General features: G+C 43.2%; 1 protein-coding gene across 14 annotated transcripts in view; it reads left to right on the forward strand.

Annotated features, from left to right (window-relative positions):
• The window catches only part of SLC8A1 (solute carrier family 8 member A1), a 301,989-nt gene that overhangs the window by 233,359 nt on the left and 40,863 nt on the right, over positions 1 to 27,767 (forward strand). For 5 of the 14 annotated variants that reach the window (XM_083733177.1, XM_083733167.1, XM_083733165.1 and 2 more), the window contains one exon: positions 12,794 to 12,915. In XM_083733177.1, coding sequence (XP_083589303.1) covers positions 12,794 to 12,915 — 122 coding nt within the window. Of the gene's footprint in view, positions 1 to 11,716; positions 11,824 to 12,793; positions 12,916 to 19,936; positions 19,958 to 22,061; positions 22,080 to 26,206; positions 26,276 to 27,767 lie in introns of all 14 variants that reach the window. The other 9 variants (XM_083733176.1, XM_083733173.1, XM_083733175.1 and 6 more) reach the window with 3 other exon arrangements.

Genomic DNA, 27,767 nt, shown 5'->3' on the forward strand with positions numbered 1-27,767 from the left:
CTGGCATACTCCTAAGTATATAAGAGCGTATGGAGCTCCATCAAACAGGCCCTGGAGCAGAGAATTAAATCTCATTGTGATTTACTGTCTCCATTTCTCTGCCAGGTATTTCTCTTTGGGGATTGCAAGCCAATAGCTAAGGGCTGTGCTCCCAGGGAGGAGATAATTTCTTAGCCCTTTAATGCAGCTTGATCTCATTTCCATGTATCACGTCATGAAATGAAGGCAGGGGTGGTTTATTTTTTATTTTTAGAACCACTCTTTCAGAATTGGCCAGCTCAAGTAAGAAAAGTTGGCTGAAAGGAAGCAGCTCACAATCATTCTGGAATCTTGCACACTTTAAAGCTAGGAGAAAGAAGCACACACATTTCACTACCTAGCCCTAAGAGTAAGCCAACTGTAGTTTAGATGCCCACAATTCTAGTGTTCTATACCTTTGTAAACAGATTTTCAAACCTCCTGGGAGATAAAACAGCTGGCCAGAATTTAACAGCAAAAGAGGTAGCACAGGAATATTAAAACTTCCCTTCCCCCACCTCTGCCTTCTCCAGTGAAAAACACCTTCTCAAGACTACTTTGAACAGAGAAAGGGCCAATCAGTGCTTTGCTACACAATTGCAGTGTAAGATGTAGCTTTCCACTTAAGAGTTATGTTTGATCAAATGCAAACAGTGATATTACCAGATTAGCTCTCACCAAACTATCCACCTTATTTGTGCAGTTCAATAACATTCAGCATTATTATTAGGAAGTCTTAAGCATGTATCACAGAGGTTGAAATGTAGTTGGAACAGATGGGTGATTCCTCTCCAGTGAGTATACAATTCCTTTTTGGGTAGCAATAACCATTCATCAAATGTATTCTGTGAATTACGCATGAACAATCAATTATTCATAGTCTTCTGTTTTCAGACTTAAAAACCAAAACCAAAAAAACAATTCCCCTCATGGCATATTCAGTATGTTGTGATAAAAACATTATCAATTCCTATTTGGCATTCTGACTTACCTGACTGCACAGGGCAGCAAAGAGAAAGGTGACATTGACATTTACTGGGTGAAATAAGAGCTTGGAAAATTATATGCAAGGTTCAGGTAGAGCAGGTGACTGTAAAAATTGCGTTTTAACACCTGGAATGGAAAAACATTCCCCTAAATGACTGTAGTGTGTTATCTGTAAAATAGCTGGACGTGTGTGTTTTCAAAACACTTTTTTCTGAAAGTTGCCAAATTAGGATTCTGGAAGAGGGTTATAATTTCGTTTTGTATGTTAAAATCATAATCTAAACTCGATTAAATATCACTTATGCTGGGAAATATATAAAAGGTAATTGTTTGTATCCTCCCTTAAGGGTCATGTTGGCTCCTTCTTGAGGCAGAATGCTTACCTGCACCAGGTAAAAGCATTTTATGATGATGAGCATCTTTAGGACTAAATGGGTTATTTAGGAGATAGGTTTAACTGCCACCTTACTTGCATTGCCCCTGATTGATCAGACATAACCTTTGTTCTGATTGGTCCTTGACTCTTTATCATCTTGAATCAGTTTTTTCCAGCCTCCTGTTGTGAGCAGCTATGTATAACAAGTTCCTTCCTCTTCTTTGCAAGGTTGCGATGCCTCCAACTGAAGTAGAAGTGCTTTTTGTACCTCAGAAAACAAGTAACCCGTGCCAGTACTGAATGGCGAGCCAAAGTGGTATAGCTGATAGAGTGCTGGACTTAGAGCAGGAGGACTTAAATTCAAATCTGTGTTCAGCCATAAAGGTCATTTGGTGATCCTGGACCAGTTACTATCTCTTAGTCTAGCCTACCTCACCTAGGAATGTTGTGTAGATAAAGAAGAGACTAAATATTGTTCCTTAGAAGACCGGTGTGATACAGATATAATAAATCCCCATTGCAAGAACCAGAAACCAACTATATAATTATGTTTATTAGGTGAAAAATTGCAGTGATGTAAACGATTTGGAGCCAGCACAGGATTCGTAGGCAAAAGTAACAAACCAGCTACAAAATGTATTGCACTAGGTGTAGATTTGCAGTAGTGCAATAGGTCTAGAACCAGCATTACATTGGCAAGAGGATCAGGGCCAATTTACTTGTCCTTCCTACCAAAATGAAGTAGCTTCAGATTCACTATTGTTTGCACCACTGAAGCTGATGCATCGTGTTAGAACTAGTCTTCCGCCTCATTTTCACTGTATCAGTGGGGGCACTGATTATTTTTTTCATTTTTAACTCTTTGGGCAGTTAACAAGCACAAGGCCAATGAAGATCACGAAGCACTTTGCACTTGAAAATTGTTGTGAGATTTCCCCTGCACTAGGTTACATGACATGTGCAGTGGTCCTAGTGACTTTAAACCAGGCATGGATAATTGTGCACCAGATTTCACGCTCCCTGAATGAGGAGAAATAATCCCCTCTACTCAGCAAGGGCACATGTGGAAGCTTGCACATCCCCTGATGAATTTGGAATCATGGAAGACTTCTTCTGTGCTGCATATATGGATCAAACACTCAGGGGAAGCACCTGCCATTCACTCCACTTTAGTGGGAATTTTATGCGTAGCACCAAACGGCTCAGCGCTCTCAGATTTGACCACCTGTTAAGAAGTGGGATGGGGGATCCTGGGCTTGGGTTTGGGCACTCCAGACCCAAATGGCTGAATAGCACTGCCAGTCATCTGCATTGGCAGATCTATGCCCAGGGAGCCGCTATGGCCCATAGTGAGAGCCATATGGCACATGGCGAGAACCAGTGTGGTGTAGTGGTTAAGAGCGGTAGACTCGTAATCTGGTGAACCGGGTTCACATCTCTGCTCCTCCACATGCAGCTGCTGGGTGACCTTGGGCTAGTCACACTCAGCCCCACTTACCTCACAGAGTGTTTGTTGTGGGGGAGGAAGGGAAAGGAGAATGTTAGCCGCTTTGAGACTCCTTTGGGTAGTGATAAAGCGGGATATCAAATCCAAACTCTTCTTCTTCATATACTAGGGGGGCAATATTGATTAAGAGTGGTTTGCGACTTTTACAGTCATCCCTCCGTGGCACCAAATACTCTTGCGAAAGCAAGAATCGCACAAGGCAAACGTTAAACCGTCAACGCATTACTAACTATGTTAAGAGCGCAAGTGAAGCACTATCCTGTAAAAACGATAGTTTGCATAAGCCCTGGTTGGCCACGCTTTTGCTGACATGTGCTGTTGAGGTTAGCCGCAACCCCGTAGTTAAGTGAAAGAGAGTAATCATCCTCTCAATTTGCTTTGCAGTCTAAGAGAGGATTGCAGGGTAAGGAGACAAATTGTTTTCGTTGCCTTTCAGCGGAAAGTGCTAATGGAATGAGGCCCCTGGTGTTGACTGCTTTCTCTCACTTCCTCTCCACCTCATGTTCTGGTTTGGCCTCCAATCATTAGATGCTAACGGCTGTCTAAGAGCATGTTAGAATACAGACAATAGCTACACATATCGACAGAGCCTTCTTCCCTATCTGGCCAGCCTGTTTGTGCTGCCTGTGCAATGAGAACAAGGGACCAGGACTAGTCCTACCATTAGAAGACTTACTTGAGATGCAAGTGGGAAGCTTGTGCAGGCAGCGATCCAAATTAACGTTGGCTCTCTGAAAATGACGTTCGTTTCTCTCCAGCTATGCTAGCAAATAATTGTTTGGGGAAATGGCACATCAACAGCTTCGGGAGGCCATCTCAAGTAATGACATTATAGAATCGGCGAAGGTATGTTTGGTTTTTGGAGGCAGATTGCTGGCACAAACGTCTAGGTCTGAGTTGCTGTTGTCAGCTTTGCATCTATGTCTGTTTGTAGTAAAAACGAGGAGGCAGAGAATTATTACACATTTCCACAGAAATCTTCTTTTATGTTTTTTAATAAAAAATGTGGAAGGGAGTGTGTTATATTGGCTTTCTCATTCTTGCTCCTAATTAGCAGTCCACAGTTGCCTGGAAACACAATTTAGTGCCATGTGTTGGCTGTAGCTTCATAGATAAGAGAATGTTCAGCCTCATGTGCCTCCTTTACCTCTTTGGCTACAGTGGCATTTGTCGTTAGTTTTAATAACATAGCATCTTCTCCTTTTTTCTTCCTTCATTTTAATAAAGTGATACTATGCAGCAGTTGCATCCATACAGCTACCCCTGAAGGAGTCTGTTTGTGCAGTAGAATGCAGAGCTGGAGATTAGAGTTCCACAGCTCCAAGAATGATAGTTATTAGAATTTGGCCTCCCAGCTCTGCAAAATGTACCCTGTTCAGGTATAAAATGATTGTTGTAAAGGTAAAGGTAAAGGTACCCCTGCCTGTACGGGCCAGTCGTGTCCGACTCTAGGGTTGTGCGCCCATCTCACTTAAGAGGCCAGGGGCCAGCGCTGTCCAGAGACACTTCTGAGTCACGTGGCCAGCGTGACAAGCTGCATCTGGTGAGCGAGCGCAGCACACGGAAACGCCATTTACCTTCCCGCTGGTAAGCGGTTCCTATTTATCTACTTGCACCTGGGGGTGCTTTCGAACTGCTAGGTTGGCAGGCGCTGGGACCGAGCAACGGGAGCGCACCCCACCGCGGGGATTCAAACCGCCGACCTGACGATCGGCAAGTCCTAGGCGCTGAGGTTTTAACCACAGCGCCACCCGCGTCCCAAAGGTAAATGTAAAGGTACCCCTGCCCTTACGGGCCAGTCGTGTTCAGGTATAAAATGATTGTTGTAGCAATTATTAATTGGAAAAAACTATTACCATACCCTGTGACATAGGTTAGGCTGAGAGGCAGTGGCAAGCCCAAGGTCAGCCAATGAGTTTCATGGTAGAATGGGGATCTTTCTTTCTTTGGCGATCACTCATAGCTGAGTAAAATTGTCTTCCATAAACATGGTTTTAACAGCGGGTCCGTAAGTGATTGTGGGGGCCAATTCTGGATCCACACATCATTCCACATTGGGGTCCTAGATATCCAGGTGGGAGTTGATCATGGTGTAGGTTTGCCAAGCGTGCCTTCCTCTTAGCACATTTCTCCCTTGCGTCCTGAGTTTGAGCATCTTCAAAGCCCATGACACCTTTGGTAAAGGCTGTTCTCCAACTGGAGCATTTGCAGGCTAGTGTTTCCCAGTTGTCGGTGCTTATACGACATTTTTTTAAGATTTGCCTTGCGAGAGTCTTTGAACCTCTTTTGTTGATCACTGGTATTACGCTTTCCATTTTTAAGTTCGGAATAGAGTAGTTGCTTTGGAAGACGATAATCAGGCATCCGCAGAACATACTTTAACCTGGACTAGTACTTGGGAGATCAGGGTTCAAATCCTCACTCTTCCGTGATGCTCACTGACTGAACTTAGGCCAGTCTCTGCCTCTCAGCCTAACCTAACTCACAGGGCTGATGTGAGAATTAAATGAGTGGGGGAAGGGTAGAGCCACGTATGCCACATTGAACTCCTTGGAGGAAAAAAATGTATTATATAAATGCAGTAAACTAGCCAACAAACCAGAAATGGCTAACTGGCAAGCTGTGGGCAAGATCACACAGTTCATTCATAAAGAAAAGTAAGTTGTTTTCCAAAGGTGTGGGAGTGTGAGAGAGATATTTCCATGCTTTAATGCTAACACCCCTCTTTAGATTTTGCATGTGATTGTCAGGGAGTGGCTGGGCAACAAGGAGTGGTGGGAGGCCCCAGCCAGGGAACGCCCAAGGGAAACTCCAGAGGAGGAAGGTTCAGAGCCTAGGGATTGGTGGTGGGACACTGAGGAGAGGTCAGAGGGAGAAGGAGAGTTTGGATACTGAAAGGACAACAGGGTTCAGTGAGTAGGAGGAACCTGGGACAGGGAGCAGTTCAGACTCTGAGGCTGAAGCTGAAGCAGAAGCAGAGGAGGGGCATCAAAAGGCTGCTCCAGGGAATCTCCCTCTCCTGCTGTGACGAGCTCCTCTCCCCCCTTGTCTCTAAACAGGATAATGAGGAGGGTGGAACAGAGGCCAGAGGTGGGCAGATGCAGTTTGAGACTGCTTGGGAAACATCTAGGAGAGGAGGAGCCTTAGAAGGGATGGAAAGCAGGGACCTTCAGTCCCGGCAAATGCTCCATAGGGGCAAGACCTACTGGGAAGTGTTGCTGAGTTGTATGCCATTTCATTGAATAAAGAGTTACCTTCACTGACAATGGAGCCCTGCGTCTTTCGGGCTGACCTGCACCTGACTCCTTACCTGTAGAGCCCCATATCTGAAACTGAAGGAGTCTGTTTGTGCAGTAGAAATCAGAGTTGGAGGGCAGATTGTCCTCCGCCCAAGAATTCTCGTTATTTCAGTTTGGCTTCCCGCCTCTGCAAAATCTCCCCAGCCTTGGTATAAAATGATTGCTGTAGCAATCATTAATGGAACAAACTATTGCAAATATTCATGGGGCAGGAGGAACCAATCACAGCTATGTCACAGCCTTGTAACTTTTCACAGATATCTTTTGCTTGGAGTAAATGAGTTTTATTGTAAGCATGAAGGGCAAACATGAAAGGCTTTTGGTTTAGTATGAGGAAGCACATCTCTCTCTGTGTGCTTGTGCTTCTCCAACAATGCGTTCTTTGCCGTTGGATCTAAATTATGAAAAGAGAGAAGAATGCAGTGCTGATAACAACCTTAGCAAAGCACTTTCTGATGAAATTCGAAAGTAGATGGGAAGGGAGTCACACTAGGTTGGCCGATTTCATAGAACCAAAGGTAATCAGGTTTGATACTCCATCCATTAATGCCTACTTGCTTTCTGCAGTCCTCAACAGAAAAGAAAGATAGTCACAACAGCAACAAAAAACCACAAAAGACCTGCCCAGGCTACATCTCTCAGAATTTGGGTTTTTTATCCCAGCTTTCCTTGTGCTGCCTTATAGATACTGTGGGTTTGGCCGCTGCTGTTTTGACCACTGTTTTTGCTGTGTTACCATGTTCTAATGTTCATTATTTTTTGCGTATTATTTTGTCCATATTGTAAACCTATGGTCAAGGGTGGTACATTCACCATTCAAAGGATAGGTAAGTCCAACAGGTAGACAACAGCTTCAGAGTGTACCATAGTACGAAAGCCTATAAAAAAAGGAATAAATTAAATGAACTGAGATAGCTCAAGCAGACAGTCTCCCATCTTATGAAATATAATATTTCATGAAAACATATAAGCCTGTCTGCACCAAATATCTTGTGCCATTTGATTTCACTGTCTTTGCAGCAGTATTCACCAACCTGGAGCCCTCCAGATGTTTTGGGCCATAGCTCCCATCCGCACCAAGCAGCATAGCTGTCCTGGCTGAGACTGATGGGTGTTGGAGTCCAAAAAGGCACTAGGTTGTAGAAGCCTGGTGTACAGGATTTCTATTGCTATGCACTCCTTCCTCCAAGATTTGCTTGATTAGGTTTTTCATCTGGTTTGTTTTTCTAAAATGAGCCTTTTGCACTGTTGCACCTTAATAAATGTGATGCGTTGTGCTGGAGAGAGAGGAACGTTGAGATGGGATTTGAAGTATCTGAGTGAAATCGTATGCACCAGCCACAATGACACACACTGGATGTAACAGAAATAAAAATGTTTTGATAATGAAGAAGGGGCAGGGCAATGTAGTTGAGACAGTGGGACATTTGCAGTGTATGGGTATGTGTTTAATGGCAAGAAAGCCTTGCAAGCCGCAGAGTTCGTTTGATAAGATAAACACCTCCATCCTTCTCTATAAATTGAATCGCTTTTATGCATAAGGTGGGAGAAATGGTATATTTTGGAAAACTGTTATGTCAAGAAAGAGTCACCTGGTTGAACAACAGGTTATACAGGTCTTAGGCGGGGTTTGCTGCAGTTGAGCTTTTTCTGTATGCAGCTTTTTCATCTTTTTATTTTCCTTTATTACATTGATAAATTCTCCCATAACAGATGGAATCTGCTGGGATGGTGGTTCAAGATAAGAAGGTGCGAGGATAGGTCAAGCTTCTCTGTTAAGGCATCAGACAAAAATATAATTGAATTTTCTCTTTGAAAAAGAACAACAAACCAACAGCTATGAGGACCAAAGAAGTATTCTTCAACTTGATTCCCTGCCATTTCTTCCATTCTCAAGCATCCCTTTGCATTTCCAGACTGTGAAAAGCCATGGATAAATAGTTTCCTATGAAAGCTTGTTGAGGTGTATCTTTTTATAGCCAACACTGAATGGCCAGACTAGATGATTTCATGCACAGATTTTGTGACATCCATCTACTCTTTTTTGCTGTTTTATTCATTTTTACGGACGGTTAAAAACGTCCGAGACCAGTTTCAAGCATCTAGAAATAGCCGGTCATATTTACTTTGTCAGATGCCTTTTGTAGCCTGATTCCGCCACTACCGAAAACCCTAAGGCTGCCCTAAGCTCCTCCATTCCTGTGTATCACTACAGGATGGAAAACAGTGCAAATTATATTTGTTTGAAAATAGTGGGTGAGCCATAGCATCCTGTGTATTCAAAGGATTCAAACCCACACAGTTTGGTCCCAAACTGTCGTGAAGAATTAAAAAGATAAACATATGAAAACTGCCTGAGGCAAAGCTGCTCTAACCCAGTGTTGTCTACTCTGGCTGGCAGCACCTCTCCGGCGTCTCAGCCAAGGGGGCTTCCCAACCACTATAGCACCTTCTGCATGCAAAACATGTATTCTAAAACTGAGCTATTCCCCCACCATCACTTGCCACACAACTCGTCATAACATATACAAAGCAGGGGCCTAAAAAGGAAGACGATTGTAAGTAGGTTACATTTTTTTTTCCAGGTAAGTGTTTGACATTTCTGGTTGTTGGAAGTTAAGTCTAGTTCTTTTAAAGGCCGTTGTGCTGAAAATCCTCATGCATATATCAACAGCTCTTGGCAAGGACAGCTTCATTTACATCCTCTCTCCCTGGCCTTTTCAGTTTGATTATGGAAGTAGCTGGGGACACTCGTTTTCAGTGTTCACATCAAACGAAAGGAAGCCCATTTTCACCATTTTTAAAACTCCATCCCACCCTGCGGACACACAAACAGACACAGAGTTCAGTAGACTAGAATGACAGTCAAAGGACGCTGAAGTGGAAACCTGGGATAACATGCTGTTTAGCTCTGAAGCGCCACGTTAATAATGTGCAGAATCAGACATACCATAAGATACAGCAGGGTAGAGCAGTGGCGTAGCGTGGGGGGGCGGGGGGGCGGCCGCACCGGGCGCAACATCTGGGGGTTAGGGTTAGGGGGCGCAAATCCACGGGTTAGGGGGCGCAAATCCATGGGTTAGGGGGCGCAAATTACTTGCCTTGCCCCGGGTGCTGACAACCCACGCTACGCCACTGGGGTAGAGAGCAAGGAAGGAGCAGTGTCCCCTGGCAGACTGGAAAATAAGGCTGACGTACCTTGAGCATTATTGCTGTGTTTGTGTGGGAGATGGAGACACGGATGGATGGATGCATTGACTGATCGGTTTTAGGGTAATAGAATGTGTTTGCATATAGGTATAGATGTATAAATTAGTGGCTCGTGCAGCATGGCTTTCTGAGTGAATGTTTTCTTTTCTGCTATAATCTATCATGAGAATTTCTGATTATCCAACTCTCCAGTGGCGTTGCAACTTATTTTCCGTTTTCCTTTTAAGTAGAAAAAAAGGGAAAGAAAAGTGGATGAAGCAATTTAGGCTGAGATCCTCTTGATGAAGAGGGTTGATTTAGGAACACAGGAAGCTGCCCTATACTAAGTCAGCTCATTAGTCCATCTTCAGCATTTCAAACAGGGCCTCTCCTAGCCTTACCTGAGGTGTTCTGCGCACCAAGCGGATGCTCTGCTATTGAGCTGCGGTCCTTCCCGCTTTCATGCCACTTTTCCCTGCCTGAAGAAATGTAGTGGATGCCCAAGAGCAGTTTGCAGCTATTTGCATTCATCACAACCCACTTTGCTTAGGAAGAAAAAACAGATTCAGAAGCAACAGCAGGGCAAAACTCCTACTGCAGTCTACAGAGTTGTGAGCAAGATTTCTCATGCACCAGAACACTTATCTTCTTCAAATCGGATGTTAAAATGTGGGTGGGAAGATAAAATATTGCTGGACATGATGAAAAGGGCCCCAGTGTTCCATTTGTCTTTGGATGGATTACAGGGGTGATTGTGGAGTCTTAGGCTTTGTACACATTGCTGTTACCTCTTTATCCAATGCACTCCCACCGCTGGTTTTTGAAACTGTGTACCTGTGGTGTTAGTCACAATCCATACCTATCCTGTAGTTGAGAAATCCTGCTGTTTTATGTGCTTCCCCTCATCCTATTTGAAAATATTTGAAAACATTCACTTTGCAGTTAAGTGGGGTGTGTACATTTGAGATAGCCATTGTGCATGCACAGATGACAGCTTCATGATTAGGATTTCAGGGAGGGAGGGGGCAGTTGCTGACACAGAGAAACAAACAGGTAATGTGCATTGGGTGAAAACATCCCTGCCCTCTGTCTGATGTGTGCAGCAATGTGCAAATGTGACTTTGGGGGGAACAAGCTCACTGCATTTTAAGCTGCTAAGGCATACCAAGCCTTAAACTGCAATCCTGTGCATGCTCAACTGGCAGTATGTCACGCTAAACAGCTCTCTTTTGGTGCAACCTGAATATTTTTGCACTTAGCATGGGGAAACCGAATGAACAGCACAATCTTAAACATGTTCACTTGGGAGCAAGGCCTTTGGATTTCAATGGCAGCTGCTCTCTGACAGGGAATATTTCCCAGGAGATACTGGGGACTGAGCCTGAGACCTTCTACATGCAACACAGGTGCCCAGCCACTGAGCTATTGCCCTTCCCCAACATCACATGATGTGGCTGTGAAGCAGCAGTGCCCTGATGCCATATCCAGATTTGCAGATCCTACACTCCCCTCCATTGGAAACATAAGGATGCAGAGCAAAAATAGGCAATGCAGGAGCATACCCACATTTTAAAACCACACTACTGGTGGCTTCCTAACTTAGAGAGTAGCAAGTGCTGTCTAATGCAGCTTTGAGCATCCCCATCAGTCTTCCAGTTCCCAGGGTTCCTTGGGAGATGCCAGGTCAGCTAAAGTGGTATACAATGTAGGTTTTATTGTGTAGATATGCCCTAGAGTGATAGCAGAGCACACAAGTTAGATGACTTCCGCTATGGGATGCAATAGCATTCGCCCTCATAAGATGGAGTCGATGACCACCAACTAGGATGATGGTTTCAGGAGAGGATTAGACTCATTCATGGAGGGTAAAGCTATCAATGGGTACCAGCCACAATGGCCGCCTCCAGTGTGTGAGGCAGTATACTTCTTTGTAGCCACTGGGAATCACAAGTGGGGAGAATGCTTTTGCGTTCTTGTTATCCTTGTGAGCTTCTCATTGACATCTGGTTGAAAAGGATGCCGTGTAAGAACAGGATGCTAGACTAGTTGGGCCCTGGATTTGATTCAGCAGGTCTCTTCTTAGGTTCTTCAAGAAATTATCCCATTCAATTGTGGTTTTTGCAGAGGCATTTGTGAGCCGTTGCATATTACTAACATAGAATGCCATCATTTCAAGTGCATGGTGCAATAACCCACTGATTTCTTCCTTGAATTTGTGCAGTTTCCTCTTTTCTTTTACTTCCTTCCCTTTCTTTTCTTTTTCTTTTCTTTTCTTTTTTTACTTCCCTCGCCTTACTCTTGAACCTGTATTCTTCTTCTCCTTCTCCTTCTCTGTTTCAGCAAAGTGGTATCAATCAAAGTAATTGATGATGAGGAGTATGAGAAAAACAAGACGTTCTACGTTGAGATTGGGGAGCCCCGTCTGGTGGAGATGAGTGAAAAGAAAGGTGAAAAGGACCGGCTGTGTGGGGCTGAGCCCTACCTGTATGCACCTGACTTGATCACTCATGGATGCCTGGCACATTCCCATTCATGGAGTCTCAAAAACACACATTCCCTTATCTATGTAAAGGGGCAGAGAGCTGAGTCACTGGCCACAGAGGCCGTTGCTAGAATGTCCTGAGCTCAAATTTTCCATTTGCTGTAAAATGCAGGCACAATCTTGGAAAGAGTAGCATCTGGTTAATTTAAATTCTATTTAGTTCCCCAGAACAACCAGTATTTAACCTATGTTCAATACTGGTATGGCAAGCGAAAACCTTTTTCCTCTTGACTGAGGTCCAGGGCACCGTACTATGTGACAAATCTGTGTTCTGCCATGAAGCTTAATTGTTGGCTGTGAGGAAATGGCAGAGCACCTTTATAACTCCTTATAACTCCTTTCAGGCATTCATTCTCTGGAGAATGGGCAAAAAGGATGAGTAGCAGGTTTTGTGAACAAGGGCTGGATTCAGACAGTCTAATGTGTTCACATGGGTTGTGGGGAGAACCTGCCGAGGTTCTTAACGTCGCACACATTCCTTCTCCGTAGAATGAACATCTGCCTCACCCTTATCTACCTTATAGGTTGTTTGAATAAATTGTCTTAACCTCTCGAGATTCAGAGACTTATGCTTGAGATAAAATACTGGCACGGTTGTAATTAGAATCAAATCCTCCTTGGCTCTACCTGAATGCAAAGCTAACTTTGTGAGGGGGTTCTTAACCAAACGGAATCAGACAAGGAGGTTTCTGGAACAGAGGTTTTCTGGTCTTTTACATACATAAAAGAGGGATGTGTGGCAGTGTGTTCCCCTCCATTGCCATTGCAGACTGCCCCTACCTCGACTGGTCAGACTTAAAAGCATGTGTGTGCTTGTGTGTGTGTGTGTGTGTAAAGCCAACCATTTGTTTTGCCTTTGTCTTGTTTCCCCACAGGAAATACATTACCCTTAGAATACTTGACCGAGAGGAATATGAGAAAGAGTGCAGTTTCTTCCTTGTGCTTGAGGAACCAATATGGATCCGAAGAGGAATGAAAGGTGTGAGAGCAAACCCAGGCAGCTCACAAGAAACTGGGGACTTCTTCCTCTGATTATGTCTCTCTCCTCTCACAACTTTCTGACTTGGCTTCCACTTAGCTTGCCCCTGGCCTCTTTCAAAGTTCAGCAGTTTTAATTTAGTTTCTCTCTCTCTTCCTTTTTTTGAAAAGAAATAAAAATGATGACATTCCTGCTGCTTATTACGTCCCGCTTAAATACATCGTAAAAAAATAAATAATATAACTGGCCCTTTGAAGTGAATAATATAAAATCCAAATAATAGGACATAGAGTTTATGATAACCAAGTATATTATAATCCAGTATCATTCTCACAGATCTAGTTTCCACAGTATCCTCTTAATGAGACCCAAACTATATATTACACACCACATGTAGTGGTAGCCTTTGTGTTGAAGTCAGACAAAGCGAATTAACTGTACAATGCCTCAGATTTTTCTCTTCCATCCGTCTGTTCCAGGGCACTGATCACGGTGCAGGGGGGTGGAATCATAGATATTATGGAATATCCACATCCATCCAACACCCTCTCTCTCATCCTAACCTACCTTGCAAGGTTGTTGTGAGCATAAAACAGGATAACTCCATCTATGCCACCCTGAGCTCCTTGGAGAAAGGTCAAGATGCAATGTGATAATTATTAAGAAGCAGCTACTGCTGCTGCAAAACAGACTTTCAGACTACCCCTAACTCCTCTTCCAGAGGTTGCAACAGGCAAAGTAGTGAGTTTCAACTCACATGTTTCCTCATTAAGAGCAGAACGTGCGAATAAACCTAAAGTGTGAGGAAGACTTCCCTGAGAAGTCCTGGCATTGTGAACCTATTTTACTAGATCTTAACACGTTCCCACATATTGTGGCGTTACCAGCAGTGAATAATAATAAATAGGATGTCCATATATATTAACAGCATTGCCAGGCAATACAATAAAGCAACAGAGCAAGAATATGCCATACAGTGTAAATGAATTGTATGAGGATCACACAGTGCAATCCTGGATAAATTTCGAAATATGTCAAGATTCATTGCACCTGAGAATTTATCCAATTATTGTGGATGTTAGCCAAACTTACTTGGATTATATTTCCATCAATTTTGAATCATCCTGTTTGATGTAGCAATAGTAGCTCAATATTGCAGTTGGCTTGCAGACCTTTTCCATTCCAACAGTGATGATTTGCAATTTACAGATAACAGCGTCCATTTCTGGCTGGTTAAGGTGAGCAGTGACTGGGTGACCTGAAGCAGTATTTCCCTGAAAAAGGGTTCTTATGAGCCATCATAAGGGAAGTCCTTATTTAGCTTTCCCAAGTACAACTGAAGGAAAACAGACATAACTGCTTGGGTGATAGTGCTGACTCTGGCAGATTAAAGGGGGAAAGGAAGGAAGATGAGAGCAATGAAGATCTGTGTCGTGCTTTTAAGCTTCTTTGTGGAGGTAATGTCCACATAAAAGCAAAATCCCATGGGAAATAAGTTGTTACTTTTAGCATTGTCGGTTACCCCCCAGAAAGCAGGGAAGCACACAACAGCTTGGGAGAGGTGGGTCTGAAATCTGTTCCCATCTGTACCCAGCATCCTTGGGCAGCTGCCAGGGTCACAGGAAAGGGCACCACCAATGCCTACTCTATACCCACCCTTAAAAAAAAACAATTCAGTTCTGTGCTCATAGCAGTGCTGAGTGGCAGACTCTAGTCACCCATTAATTTCCCCCAGTGCCCCCAATGTATCTGCATTCTCGGGCATTATAGGAAATTAAAATCTGATCTGGAGCCAGCCTGCTTGTGCTACTCAGAATGCAAGTGCTTCCCATTGCAGCCCACCATGACTAACAGGCAGGCCCACTAACAGGCAGGCCACTGATGTGAGAGAGGGACCACCAGTTTAGCACATACCCCTAAACATTTTGTGAATCTATGTTTGGCCTCATTGAGGAGCAGTATTTCAATATGAGTAGGAAAATGAGAGTACCCCTAAACACTTTTTTAGAAAGAAAGAAAAGCACTGGGGACCACCCTGGGCTTTTTTGCCAGCCCCCTAGAGCTGGCTTTTGGGACACGGGTGGCACTGTGGGTTAAACCACAGAACCTAGGACTTGCCGATCAGAAGGTCGGCGGTTCGAATCCCCGCAACGGGGTGAGCTCCCGTTGCTCAGTCCCTGCTCCTGCCAACCTAGCAGTTCGAAAGCACATCAAAGTGCAAGTAGATAAATAGGTACCGCTCCAGTGGGAAGGTAAACGGCGTTTCCGTGGGCTGCTCTGGTTCTCCAGAAGTGGCTTAGTCATGCTGGCCACATGACCCGGAAGCTGTACGCTGGCTCCCTCAGCCAATAAAGCGAGATGAGCGCCGCAACCCCAGAGTCAGCCATGACTGGACCTGTTGGTCGGGGTCCTTTACCTTTACCTTTACCTTTGGAGCTGGCTTTGCTTTCAATGCAGAGAAAAAATACAGATAGAGAAGAGTGAAAGAAGAGCTTAGCTATTGAGCCCAGTCTCCCAGAATATGCTAGTGCCCTCTTAAGATGCATCTACATTTGTTGCTTTTCTATGGGTTAAAGGAACATAGGATTCTTCATCCAAATGGTCTCTTTCACATTTCACTTGCTCCTGACCCAGACTGGAATCGGTTCTCAGTCATTATGATTCCCCCTCCTGTCTGCAGAGGGGAAATGCACTTGTCTTCCACATTACAGGATAGGAATGGTGTCCACAGAAAAATGCTCCTGCACTGCCTTAAGTGTTCCTCGGGGGCCAATGTTCTGTGGTTTTCTGCTTCCAGTGCTCAAAGATGAAGACAAAATTCCAAATGAAAGCACAACCTCAATAAGGCTTTTGTCATAGCTGCAAGGAAACATCGCACTGAATGGATTGGATAATGTGCAGAGCAGCCAGATTAAATATTTTGTGAATGCACTCTGCAAGCACAGTGTGTGTTCTGTAGCATGTAAGGCAGATACATTTCATTCTGTGTGTACATGGCTAGGAGCTAGGGCCATTGACAGTTTCTTGCAAGCCATGAATGTTGAGAAAAACACGCACATGTATGCTGTTGTCCACATTACAGGGCACTGCGCAAGTACACACATGCTGTCCTTGCTGATATCTAACACAGGAAGGAGCCCTAATTAATCTCATCCAAAGAAATCTATTTAACTATAACAGGATCACAGTGTAAACACATCTCACTTGAGTGACCCAGGACACTGTTTTTTTATGTATACTGGCCTGGTGCCAGTATAGCAGGGGAAAAACCTTTGCTTTCCAACCCAGTAAAGCTGGAGTCATATAGTCAAAAAATCATTAAGAAAAGTGACATGGCTATGACCTCTGACCCAGCACTTCATCATAAGTAGAACAAAATTGTTTCATTTATACACCCCTTATCTCTAAGTCGCATAAAAGTTCCTCAAAATCAGCCACAGATGTATTTTACAAGGAACCCTCTCCTGCCCTGCTCACCTTCAACATCCAGACTTTAAGGAGTTAAGTGAAATTGTTTTGCTTTTGCAAAGGGAAAATAATTTACAGCATATGGCTTTACTGCATAGTATAGCCATAAACTGAGTATACATCCTGAAATCAAATAAGGTGGACTTGCAATTAAAACAATTCTGCATTTCCAGGATAAAAAAAGAAGCACTGATGCAGAAAATTCAGCAGTACAGCCGTAGATCTCAAACTGTGGAGTAGGTCTCCCGAGGAGACTCTGAAAAGCTGCCTGTAGATCTGTGAGTTCCTCTCTAATGCTCCATTAGATGCATCTAGACTGGAAGAGAGATGCTGCCATCCCCCTCCCTTTCTTACAGGGGGCTTTGAATGACAGAAAGAATTATAAAACTGAAAGGTAATCACTGGGTCACCTCGCCCAACCTTCTTTTTTGAAAGCTTACAGTCACCAGAGGTATCATGGAATCATAGCATTGGAAGGGTCCTCTGCCCCCAAAACCCCTGCAATGCAGGATTCTTTGGTCCAAAGTGGGATTCAAACCCACGACGTTGAGATTAAGAGTCTCTTGCTCTACTGCCTAAGCCAACTCAGACCTACTTCTAATATAAATGTTCCATGCAGAGAGAGATCCACCCTTGTGTAAGAAGGCAGTGGAAAGATGTTCACACACAAGTCTCTTTTCATACGTTGGAATAAGGATGGATGGATCACCCTATTTCTGTTCTTTGCTGCCTTCATTCCCCCCCCCAAAAAAAAACTGGATCACTTCTGTCCTGTTTATGGGTGCACTTTAAGAGAAAATAAATAAATAAATGGAAATGGCATGGCCATGTTTTCCCCGTACAATTCCCCAGTCAATTCTTGAAAGCATCTTAAAAAGGCTTTCTTCACTGTGAGGCCACAGAGCTGCTCTAAGAGCACTTAAAATGTGTTAAAAGTTAAAATGAACCACCTTGCAAATACAGTGCAGGTGCATGCATGGTTCAACCTGTTGATTAAATGGCTCAGTCCTCAGATCAGTCTTGCAGTCCACATGAGAGTCTCAAGATGGGGTGCAAAGGGAACATTTGCTCCAAAATGCAGAGTAAACCAGAACCCTCCTCAAACCCCATGCCGGAAGCCAGTACCTTCCTTCCAGGTATGTGTTACTGAGCAATTAATAGTCACAAAAAATTGTTTGCTCAGAAGGAGACTCGTTTAAAAGGAGGAATCGCTGCTTGTAGCATTATATGCTCATCTCACTTTCCCTCCTGCTCAATTAGGTTTTGCGGGCTTTTTATTGTTTCAGAAACACGTCAAAGCATATTTGACTAGAGGCAACAGTGGGACAAAAGAGATGTCTATGTTCCCCAGCCTTTGCCAAGTTGGTGTCCCATCAGTTCCATCCAGCATAGTGTACACCACAGGGAACAAAGACTCTTTCGAGCCACTTTCAACTTCCTTAAAAACTATGGTCTGTCTGGAACCATAGAATAGCTGGACATCTTTGTACACACATGGGTACCACTGTAAAACTGGGAACAGAAGCCCCTGGGGTTGGTTGTATTACTAGACAACCAAGCAACCTGTTTTGGAAGGGTTGTTTTTAAACACATTTTGCTTTTCCTCCAGGGATGCTTTCAGGAACATTAATAATAACAACAACAACAACAACGATAATAATAATAATAATAATAATAATAATAATAATAATAATAATAATTTATTATTTATACCCCGCCCATCTGGCTGCGTTTCCCCAGCCACTCTGGGTGGCTCTCAATCGAGTGTTAAAAACAATACAGCATTAAATATTAGAAACCTCCCTAAACAGGGCTGCCTTCAGATGTCTTTTAAAGATAGGATAGCTGCTTCTTTCCTTCATATCTGAAGGGCAGGCGCCACTACCGAGAAGGCCCTCTGTCTGGTTCCCTGTAACCTCACTTCTCGCAATGAGGGAACCGCCAGAAGGCCCTCGGCGCTGGATCTCAGTGTCCGGGCAGAACGATGGGGGTGGAAACGCTCCTTCAGATATACAGGACCAAGGCCGTTTAGGGCTTTAAAGAGCACATTATTTCCTCCTCATTTTTCTTACCAGCTTACCACTGAGCACAATCTGAGACGAAGCATCGAAATACTCATAGTTTTATTTCACACCCTTGCTACCAATGCAAAGCTTGTTTTAAAGTCTTGGAACTCTTGTGGCCTTTCCCCAGAGCTCTGGGGATGAATTTTTTGTTTTTGTGTGTGTGTAAGGGACTGAGGGGGACGCAGGTGGCGCTGTGGGTTAAAGCCTCAGCGCCTAGGACTCGCCGATCGAAAGGTCGGCGGTTCGAATCCCTGCGGCGGGGTGCGCTCCCGCTGCTCAGTCCCAGCGCCTGCCAACCTAGCAGTTCGAAAGCACCTCCGGGTGCAATAGATAAATAGGGACCGCTTACCAGCGGGAAGGTAAACGGCATTTCCGTGTGCGGCTCTGGCTCGCCAGATGCAGCTTTGTCACACTGGCCACGTGACCCGGAAGTGTCTCCGGACAGTGCTGGCCCCTGGCCTCTTGAGTGAGATGGGCGCACAACCCCAGAGTCTGTCAAGACTGGCCCGTACGGGCAGGGGTACCTTTACCTTTACCTTTAAGGGACTGAGGACAAATTCCTGGCTAGAGTTCCATAGCCCCTTCACAGAAACGCTAGCCAAGATTTTGCAGGAAGGACAGCGAGAAATGATCTTTAAAATCAGCATAACCACATTTACAGCTGATTTTTCTCAGGTTGTAAGAAGAAGCTCGCAGTGTAGTGCATTAATTAGTCTTCTAGGTGTTGTAGGATTCTTTGTTTCCAAGGGTGAACTCCTCCTTACTATAAAGGCACCGTTGCTCCATGTCCGTCCTCTAGCCTAGCTGAAATGCATGTTATATACATGGGGATGCTCTCGGGGTCTTTCAGCTCACACTTTGGGACTTCCTCATTTCCCTCCACCCCCTGCTTGCCCTTTCCCTTTTGCCACATTCCCAGTTTACAAAGGGACTCCCTGACACAATAATAAACGCTCTGAGGCTGTAGTATTGCACAAAAGGCCCATACATGTGAACAGATGTGAGAAACGTGTATGGAGTAAACACTCTTTCCCCTCCTATAATTTTAGATAGAATAACAGCTTCTTAAAAATATTTTTTTAAAAGGCCAAGAATGAAGCAAACTCCCACAGGAATCCAATGGAACATATTCTTTCCTCAAACTTCTGGCAGAGCTGTAAATTGATACAGAATTAAGATCCAAAAAAGGATCAAAAGAGTAGAATCTAAACACTGGGTGCATTGAATGTATTTTTTTTTTTAAGGTTTGTCACAGCTAATATATTAAATAACTGTGCATTTAATATTCCTCCACCATGTCACACACCATCCCCATGAAATGTTTCTCTCTTCCATTATTTTTCATGCTCTTTTCCTTTGTAGTAATGATGTCCTGCAGCTTTACAGATCTGCATTTTCTGGCCTTCTGGATCTGGATCCTTTCTGTAGATGTTCCCTTTAATTTCATTGCTCATTGTCTTTTCTTCTTCTTCTTCTGTATTTGTCCCTCTGTGCGTTCTCCACAGCCCTGTTGTTGAATGAGCTTGGTAAGCACCCCATTTCTTCTATTTCTTTTCCATTTTTTCCAGTCAATCGATGTACTTTATGTAAGTTGATTGTTCTGTCTCTATTATTTTATTTTTGTACTCTCAAATGTTTCTTTTTTTAAAAAAAAGATTAATAATGCAGTTTAACTAAATGAAGGTAATTGATTTCATTTTAGTTACTTAAATTTATTTACCATATCTGCTGGTTTTGAAGTAATCCCTTGGATTCAGTGTGCCCTCAGACTGAAATCAAGGTATTAAAGATCTGATGGGAAAAGATGAGACATCTTACGTCAATTATATGGTAATTGGTTGAAACATCTCATCTCCAGAAAGCCTTTTGGCAGATACACAGATTAAACAGGCCAAGATTCAAATTTTATCCAGGGTTTCTTCTGATACATTAAGGAAGGGTAGAGATCTATTTTTCTTTAACTTTCACTTTGCAGAATGGCACAAAAGGTCTTCTTTAAGCTATACATCCATTTTGGGGGGAGTTGGGTAGACACTGATTTTCATATGCCAATTGAGGGAAAGTCATTTTTTGGATCAGTTAAGAGAATATATTACAGCCCATTACAGAAATTGCTCAAGTGGAAACGCTCACTGGTTTTTGTGACCAAAGAATTACTCCTTTTGGTACATGAGACTCTGCTGAAATGAGAGAGTCCAGTACATTTGCAAAATTAACACACAACTGAAATCCTGTTGAGGGATGCTATTTGGAACAGAGAAACCATTAGCCAGATACAGGTTAAGTATGTTCTCCTTTTGCCAGTTTTTCATTCTAAATCCCCCTTTCCCGAAGCTGCTTCTTGTTTTAAAAAGCGGTGCTGGGAGTTGGAAGCACACAGTTGTTTGTAACTCATAGGTAGGCCCTGGTTTCAGCTGAAATGAGTGGGCACCGTGTAGGAGCCCCTGAGGATTCCCATTCATTCCAGTAGTGTTCATGCAGGAGAGATTCCTCTTAAATGAAATTCCTAATGATAGTGATGGAAAAGATAAACCTGGGGTTCCTTTGATGACCCAATCCTGTTCAGTAAGTTGCATCTTACGAAGTGCATGCTAACCTAAATGCGGTCGTTGGAGTCAGGTTCATATCTCGTGGGCCAATGCGTGGATTGTTTTGGAATCAGATCACTTATTCGTACCCAGCTAATCGAGTACAGGAAATGTGCAGCTCACCTACACACATCACTCCCAAAAGGAGTTGCTTAATTCACTTGAATGGGCACCATGACAACAGAGTGTGAAGGAATGTAGGAAGTTCGGCATAGCGCTTTAGAGACAACTAGAATCTGTAACAGATAGCATGCCATCCTCTAAGCGCCTTTGTCTATTTCTGCAAATAGGAGGACAGTTGAGGCTGAAATGAGAAGGCATATTTAGTGTTGGAGTGCCACTGGGAAGCTCCGTCTGCTAATACTCCCAAGATCTCAGGCTGGAGTTTTTAACTAGAGATGCTAGGAGCTGAAATAAACACACAGCTAAAACCCTGTTGAGGAGTCTGCACACAAAGTCTTCTCCATAAGTTTCAAAACCAAGATGTAAGAAGCAATAGTTTTCCAAATAGGATATATTCCTGGGATGTTTCCTGGCGCTGACTGATGCACAGCAGTCACTAAAGCAGCAGCCCTGAGTTTCGTCAACCTGTCTCCCCCAGAAAGACCAGGTAAAACAAAACATGTGATGAGACCGCGCTGTGTTGTGATCTTCCAGCCACAAGGAACAGCTAATGAAGTGGAGCTGTGGGTGGGGACTTTCACATCACCGTGATGCCATACCGCACATTTTGTAATCCGAAAAGTTACCAGGATAGTGAAGAGGAGAGTGTAGGGCTGTGTTTTTGTAGCATCTAATCTTGGCCCTAATTGAACAGGGAATAAAATGTTTCAACCAAATCTGGACTTTTTGAAATTTTCACACATGGGAAATTAGGATAAACCTTTCGCACACACAAACGTTTTGGCATTTTTGCCTGATCCAATTGAGTGCATTTCCTGTAGGGAACTTTAGGGTAGGATTTTATAGATGACATGTGATGTGCAGCAACAGATGCTAATTTGCTTCCTTTTTCTCTCTTTCCATTTTGCTATTCCTCTAGGTGGCTTCACAATTACAGGTATGGTTTTTTCATTATTATTATTATTTTGCTGTCTTCTAAATGTATGTTTCCATGTGGAAAATTAGGTTCTTCTACTGCTTATTCCCTTTCCTTTTAAGATACATAATATTAAAACAGACGCACAGCAAAGCATTAGTACCATCTAACACTTTTCATAGCTCTTTAAGATTAAGAAGGCTGTATGGAAAAAGGAATAACATATGCAACCCATGATTAGCTAAAATTCATGCAGGTTTACCTTGACTTAGTACACACATTAAGCAGCGTTTATAAACCAGCAACAAACCATGGCTTATATGAGCATAGTTGGCTCATGGTTTAGCTGCTGGGCTGGGTTTAGATGATCAAATTAGCAAACCATGGCTTGGAGTTAGGTGCAAACCAGATCAGTGACTCAACAAATTAGATGACACCATTCCTGAAGCAGCTCAGAACTACTGTTGTCTTTCTGTAAACAGCAAGTTTAGGTTAGTTGTCCATTAAATGAATCAACCAGTTTACAATGACCCAACTACGTTTTAAGCCAGTAAAGTTTACACAGTGTACACTGTTTATAACATGAATTGGGATTCATGTGATAGTTCCATATACTTAGAATATTATGCAACTATAACATGAATCCCAATCCTCATTCCATAGAATCATTACCCGTTCATCCAACGCATATATTCAAATATGAATACAGAAAGAGATGGACTCCCATCTCATTGTCCTAAAGCCAAATGATATTGCAGGGGGGTGAGGACTCCTACTCAGGACAATCAGATATTAATAGTTGTATTATGGTAATGAACATATGGTATTTCTTTTCACCTTTTGTGATAAAAGAGAGGCAAACATATCACACTAGAATGAAACAGGACATGAATGCCTCCACCAGAGGAGTTTCCTGAATTTGTACCATTTAAATAATGCACACTTCTCGTTCCCTTTTTATCGCCCATTTCTTTAATTTGATTGGGGATTTCGTGGAAGCAGTTCAGCAATGAACTGATCGCTTTTGTGCTTTGATTGTAAAAATGTTATATACTTGCATATTGCCTTTCTCTGATAGCTTTAAAAAATAAAAAATAAAAGCTCAAGGCAAATTACATACATGCATTCTTTATTTTGGTCCAAAGACCCACAAAAGCATTTTCAAAATCAAAATAAAACAGAAAATTATATAATGAGGAAAGGATATATAGCTACTAGAAGGATCAGTATGGAGCTCAATAATAGGTGTGGCTGGATTCAGAAAAAAATTCCAAGTCCTTTCTCAAGAGTGCAAAGCCAGCCTACCTACATAAATCACCCAAGCTGTTGCATGGGGGAGGAATATTTTTAGTAAACAGTGAACTAAAGGAAGGGTTGCACCCCAAGAACCTCTGCAACATTGCAAAGAAATGTGGGGGCATTGCAAAAGACTGTATATGGTTGCATGTTTTGAACTCCCAAACCAGAAGAGGAACCCAAGCTGAAAAGTTCAAAAAGCGGCTTTGACAGATTAATATTGTAGTGCTGGCATAGAAAACATTCCCCAACAATGAACCCAGCTTGGATATTTGAAGAAGATGGCACTCTGTTTTCCATTTGCTAACATCTTGGCTTATTTTTTGTTTTCGTAATCAAGGGAAACGTTTGAACGGTAGGACATCTTGATTTCTTTCATGCAATCTAAGATTAACACTAAACCCACGTACTAAGTAACTAGTGTGTAAACCAAGTCTGATGAAGTGGTGTGGTATTTCTTTCCGACGCACTTAACATCACACGTTTCTGGATAACAGAGTAAGACTTTTTTTAAAATTCCAGTGATTCGCTGGTAACAATTTGAAAGCATAATACAGAGCTCTAGAGACCTAGAGGATGGCGGTGGGTTTAAGATTCTTTTGTGCTCTTTAAGCAGCTTTGCTGGCAACATGGCTCCTGGCATAACAGCCAAAGGATATCGTAGATCAAATCATGGTCTTGGGCTGAATGTTTCAAGGCCCTCTGTGCCAAGTTATCTGCAGCTGTCTTTGTATCAGAATTTACCACCTGAACAAAAGCCAGGAGAGTTCTAAGCACCAAGACTGCAGTCCTAACCACCACTTACCTGGGAGTAAGCCCCACTGAAATCAGAAGGGCTTACTCCTGAATAGGCGTGGTTAGGATGGCGCTGAAAGTCACCACAGTCTTTTTCCTTATTATCACCATCCCCCAGAACATCTGCCCACCACAGCCACCAGCTGATTTAATTGTAGGATGCATCTAAAAGCTTCAGAACACTGTTGAAAAATATGGTTATGAATAATAGTCCTAATAAAATAACAAATGGCCTGATGCATTTCAGACAACAACACACGGTAGATACGTTGTCTTTGTAGGAGAACCGTGTTCTTGTCACTCTGAGGTAGGTTATCAACAAAAACACAATGGGCATTTTATTGTTCTGATGGGACTATTAATATTGAATAAATATATTTTTCAGCACCATTTTGAGGGTTTGCCTCTTCTTTGGCTTCTTCCAGCAGCGGTGCAGAGTGGAGCACTGTGTCTCGGGCCTTGGATTAGGGCTAAAGCCTTGCAGCTCAAAGGTTCATAGAAACCTTAACAAACTACCATTCCCAAGGGTGTTTGTGTGTTGGGAAACTCCTGCTGATAAATGGAGTGTAATGAAAAGCAGCAGGCCTCCACTTTGTGTTGCCTCTGCTGCTGGAAGGTAAGCTTTGGGTAAGGTAGGATAGAGACAGTGGCTCACTAAGTGAATCGAGAGACCTCTGGGTCTTGTCGTTGCCCCCCAATGACGTAACCTGGAGCAAAACCAGGCCTGAAGCTCAGGAAGAGGAAGAACTCTTAAATGAACAGCTTTGGACCCATTCCAAATCCAACCTAGTTTAGCTCATTCCAGAAAAAGACAGGGGCATTTTACACATCCCTAGTACCGAGCAATTATTTTTGAACAACGTCTATAATAGACACAGATGGCTTAAGCATAATCTACGAATAAATAGCTTCCCCTTGCTAAAGCTCCACCTCTCCTGTAAGATGACTTCTTACTTTAAGGATGAAGAGCTCTTGTGCAGAAGAGTTTGTTTTTAAGAACTGCCTTTAAGAAGTGAGTACTTAATGGATTCATCAGCCACTTCTTTTGCCAAAAATGGGATTTAATTTTTCAGTAATCTGTAAGGGAAATCATGTCTTTGGAAACAAGATCATCCTAAACTTGTTCAAGGCAAATTTGTTAATGCTTACTTTGAATTAAGTTCCAGTGAGGTTTATTCCCAGGTAAATGTGCATAGGATTGCATCCTAAATAGAATTTAATGCTGTGATAAAGATAGCCATTCACTTTTAAACACTGCCCCGTATGCCATCCACAGAACTTTTGCAAAGCAGTTTTCCTCTTATAATTTAAGAAGCCTGCCTGTTCTAAGAACTTACTGATGTCTTTGACATTGAATAAGGTCAACATCTCAGTAACAGCATTATCAAGCAGACCTACCAAGGGTTCTTTATGCTCTCTTCATGTCTGCTGAAATTGCCAGAACTCAGTGGAGTTCTGTTAATCTCTGCCTGCTCTTTACTCCATGCTTCTCCACCAGCATCGACCAGGTGAGCAGATGCAGCCAGCCCTTCAGCCCTGAGGCTAAAGGAGCACTTTATAATTTATGTATTTCTGTTAACTTCTCTTGAGAAATGTCTGCAGCATAGCTATGGCTCTGAGGAACCCAGGGGAAGATTGGAACTGCATAGGAAAGAAGAGAATGATAAAGACTGCATTAAAAATGTACAAGTGCCCATTCGCTGTAATCATTTTTTTCCCCCTCCTTGAAATCTTAAGCTGCAAAATTGTGATTGGAAATAGATTTCCATTAGGAGGCCACCATTTCAAAGGTGACGAGTAGCAGTCTAATCTTTTGAAGCACTTGAGCAGGCTGGCTGGGACCTCATTCATGGCTCTGTTTATTCTTGAAAATGCGGGAAGGTGGTGCTTGAGAGTCCCCTGTGGGAAATTGTCATAGCAATAACCTCACATGAAGTTGTCATTAACCAAGTAGATCCTTTGCAGCTAACCAAATCTAACAACACCAAGTGTTAAACCGGCCACCAAAACTCAAAGCAACCCACTTATCTTTTACTTTTTGCCAATCGTTTTGCTAGGCAAACCTGTCTTCCGGAAGGTACATCCTAGAGACCACCCTTTTCCTTCTACTGTAATCAACATTCAAGGTATTCTGTTTGCCAGGGTCCCTGTTCCACAGATAATGTTGCATTAGCAATAGTTTAGGACTTCATATATAGGGTGCATTGGAGCAGGGCGTGGGTGGGTTCCATTGAAAAATAAGGTACGAATTAATATACTGGCAAATTTCTGCTCTTTAATAGCAACTCACACTGCCTGCTTGCATCATCTAAGCCTGCCAGGCAGACATCTGTCCAGTCCTAAGTTAAAGGAAGTCATCATGAATCTCAGTATTTTGACCCAAATGAGGTTGTAGGCAAATAAAAGCTGACAAAAGACTTGGCTCACTCTCCCCATAACCATCGTACAACTCATCTCTTAGAAGCTTTGTGATGGGATAGCATGTGAAACTGCCAATGGTCGGCACCAGTCTCTGCACACCAGCACTTCTGGCCCAACCAGGGGTAAACACAGGTGGGCCAGAAATGATGGGGTGTGACTGCAACTGACCACTTGGCAGGCTCTCGCCTCCCCCCACTAACACATAAAAGGGAGAGAGATCAGGAGGGGAGATAGAGCAAAGCAGGCGATTGGAAGGCTGCATCTCTCTACCCAAGCATAGTATTAATCAGAGAAATGCATTATAAGAGACTAGGAGGAAAAGTAGTCTGGGTCTTGTTTACCCAGTGCTGAGCCAAGGTGGGGAGATCCAAGGTGGTGGGAATAAGCACCAACTCCTAGGGGCCCAGGTCCCTTTCTCTCTCTCTCTCTCTCTCTCTCTCTCTCTCTCACACACACACACACACACACACACACACATATAAAATATTTGAGGGGGCCTGGCCACCCTAAAGTTGATGGACATTGATGCCTTTCTTTCATTTCCATGTTTGGATTTCATTTCCCAACAAGCCCTGTAAACAAACTTGTAATAGGGTGCTGAATGGCAACTTAGCTAGGATTGGGCAAAAAACCTTTAACGGCCTTTGTGATTAGAGGAGAGACAGAGAGTGCAAACTGTTTGCTTCACGGTGTGGGTTCACAGAGCTCTGCTAGGACGAGAGAGGAAGCAGCTCCCGATTGCTTATCGTTTTAAAAAATTAAACTAGATGACTTGGAGGGTAAAACTCCCCACCTGTTGTTGTTGTTGTTGTTGTTGTTAATTCACCCTTTGCCCCAAGGTCCCAGTGTGGGTTACAACAATTAAAAAGCAATATTTAACAGCAATTTAAAACACCTTATTGTCACAGAAATAAGGTGGGTCCTAAAAATATGTCCAAGCAGGCAAATGCATAATTTTGCAGCCCACCTTCATTGATTTTGGGTGGTGGTGGGAATGCAACCTGATGCCTAGAAACCTATATCTGGGGAGAGTTGTGTTCAAGCTCTCCTTTTTAAGAATTCAGAGTAGCCCCAGACCAGGCACTGTTTCTGAGACCAGACAACCTCACAGAGCTGTTTTGGGGATAAAAAGTGAGGTGAGGGGCGGGGAATAAACCTTCACCAGCACTAGGATTGGGGGTGGGGCTTATCTGGGGG

The sequence above is a fragment of the Podarcis gaigeae genome, assembly GCF_964106915.1.
Source record: "Podarcis gaigeae genome assembly, chromosome: 3".
In the NCBI taxonomy this organism is placed as follows: Eukaryota; Metazoa; Chordata; class Lepidosauria; order Squamata; family Lacertidae; genus Podarcis; species Podarcis gaigeae.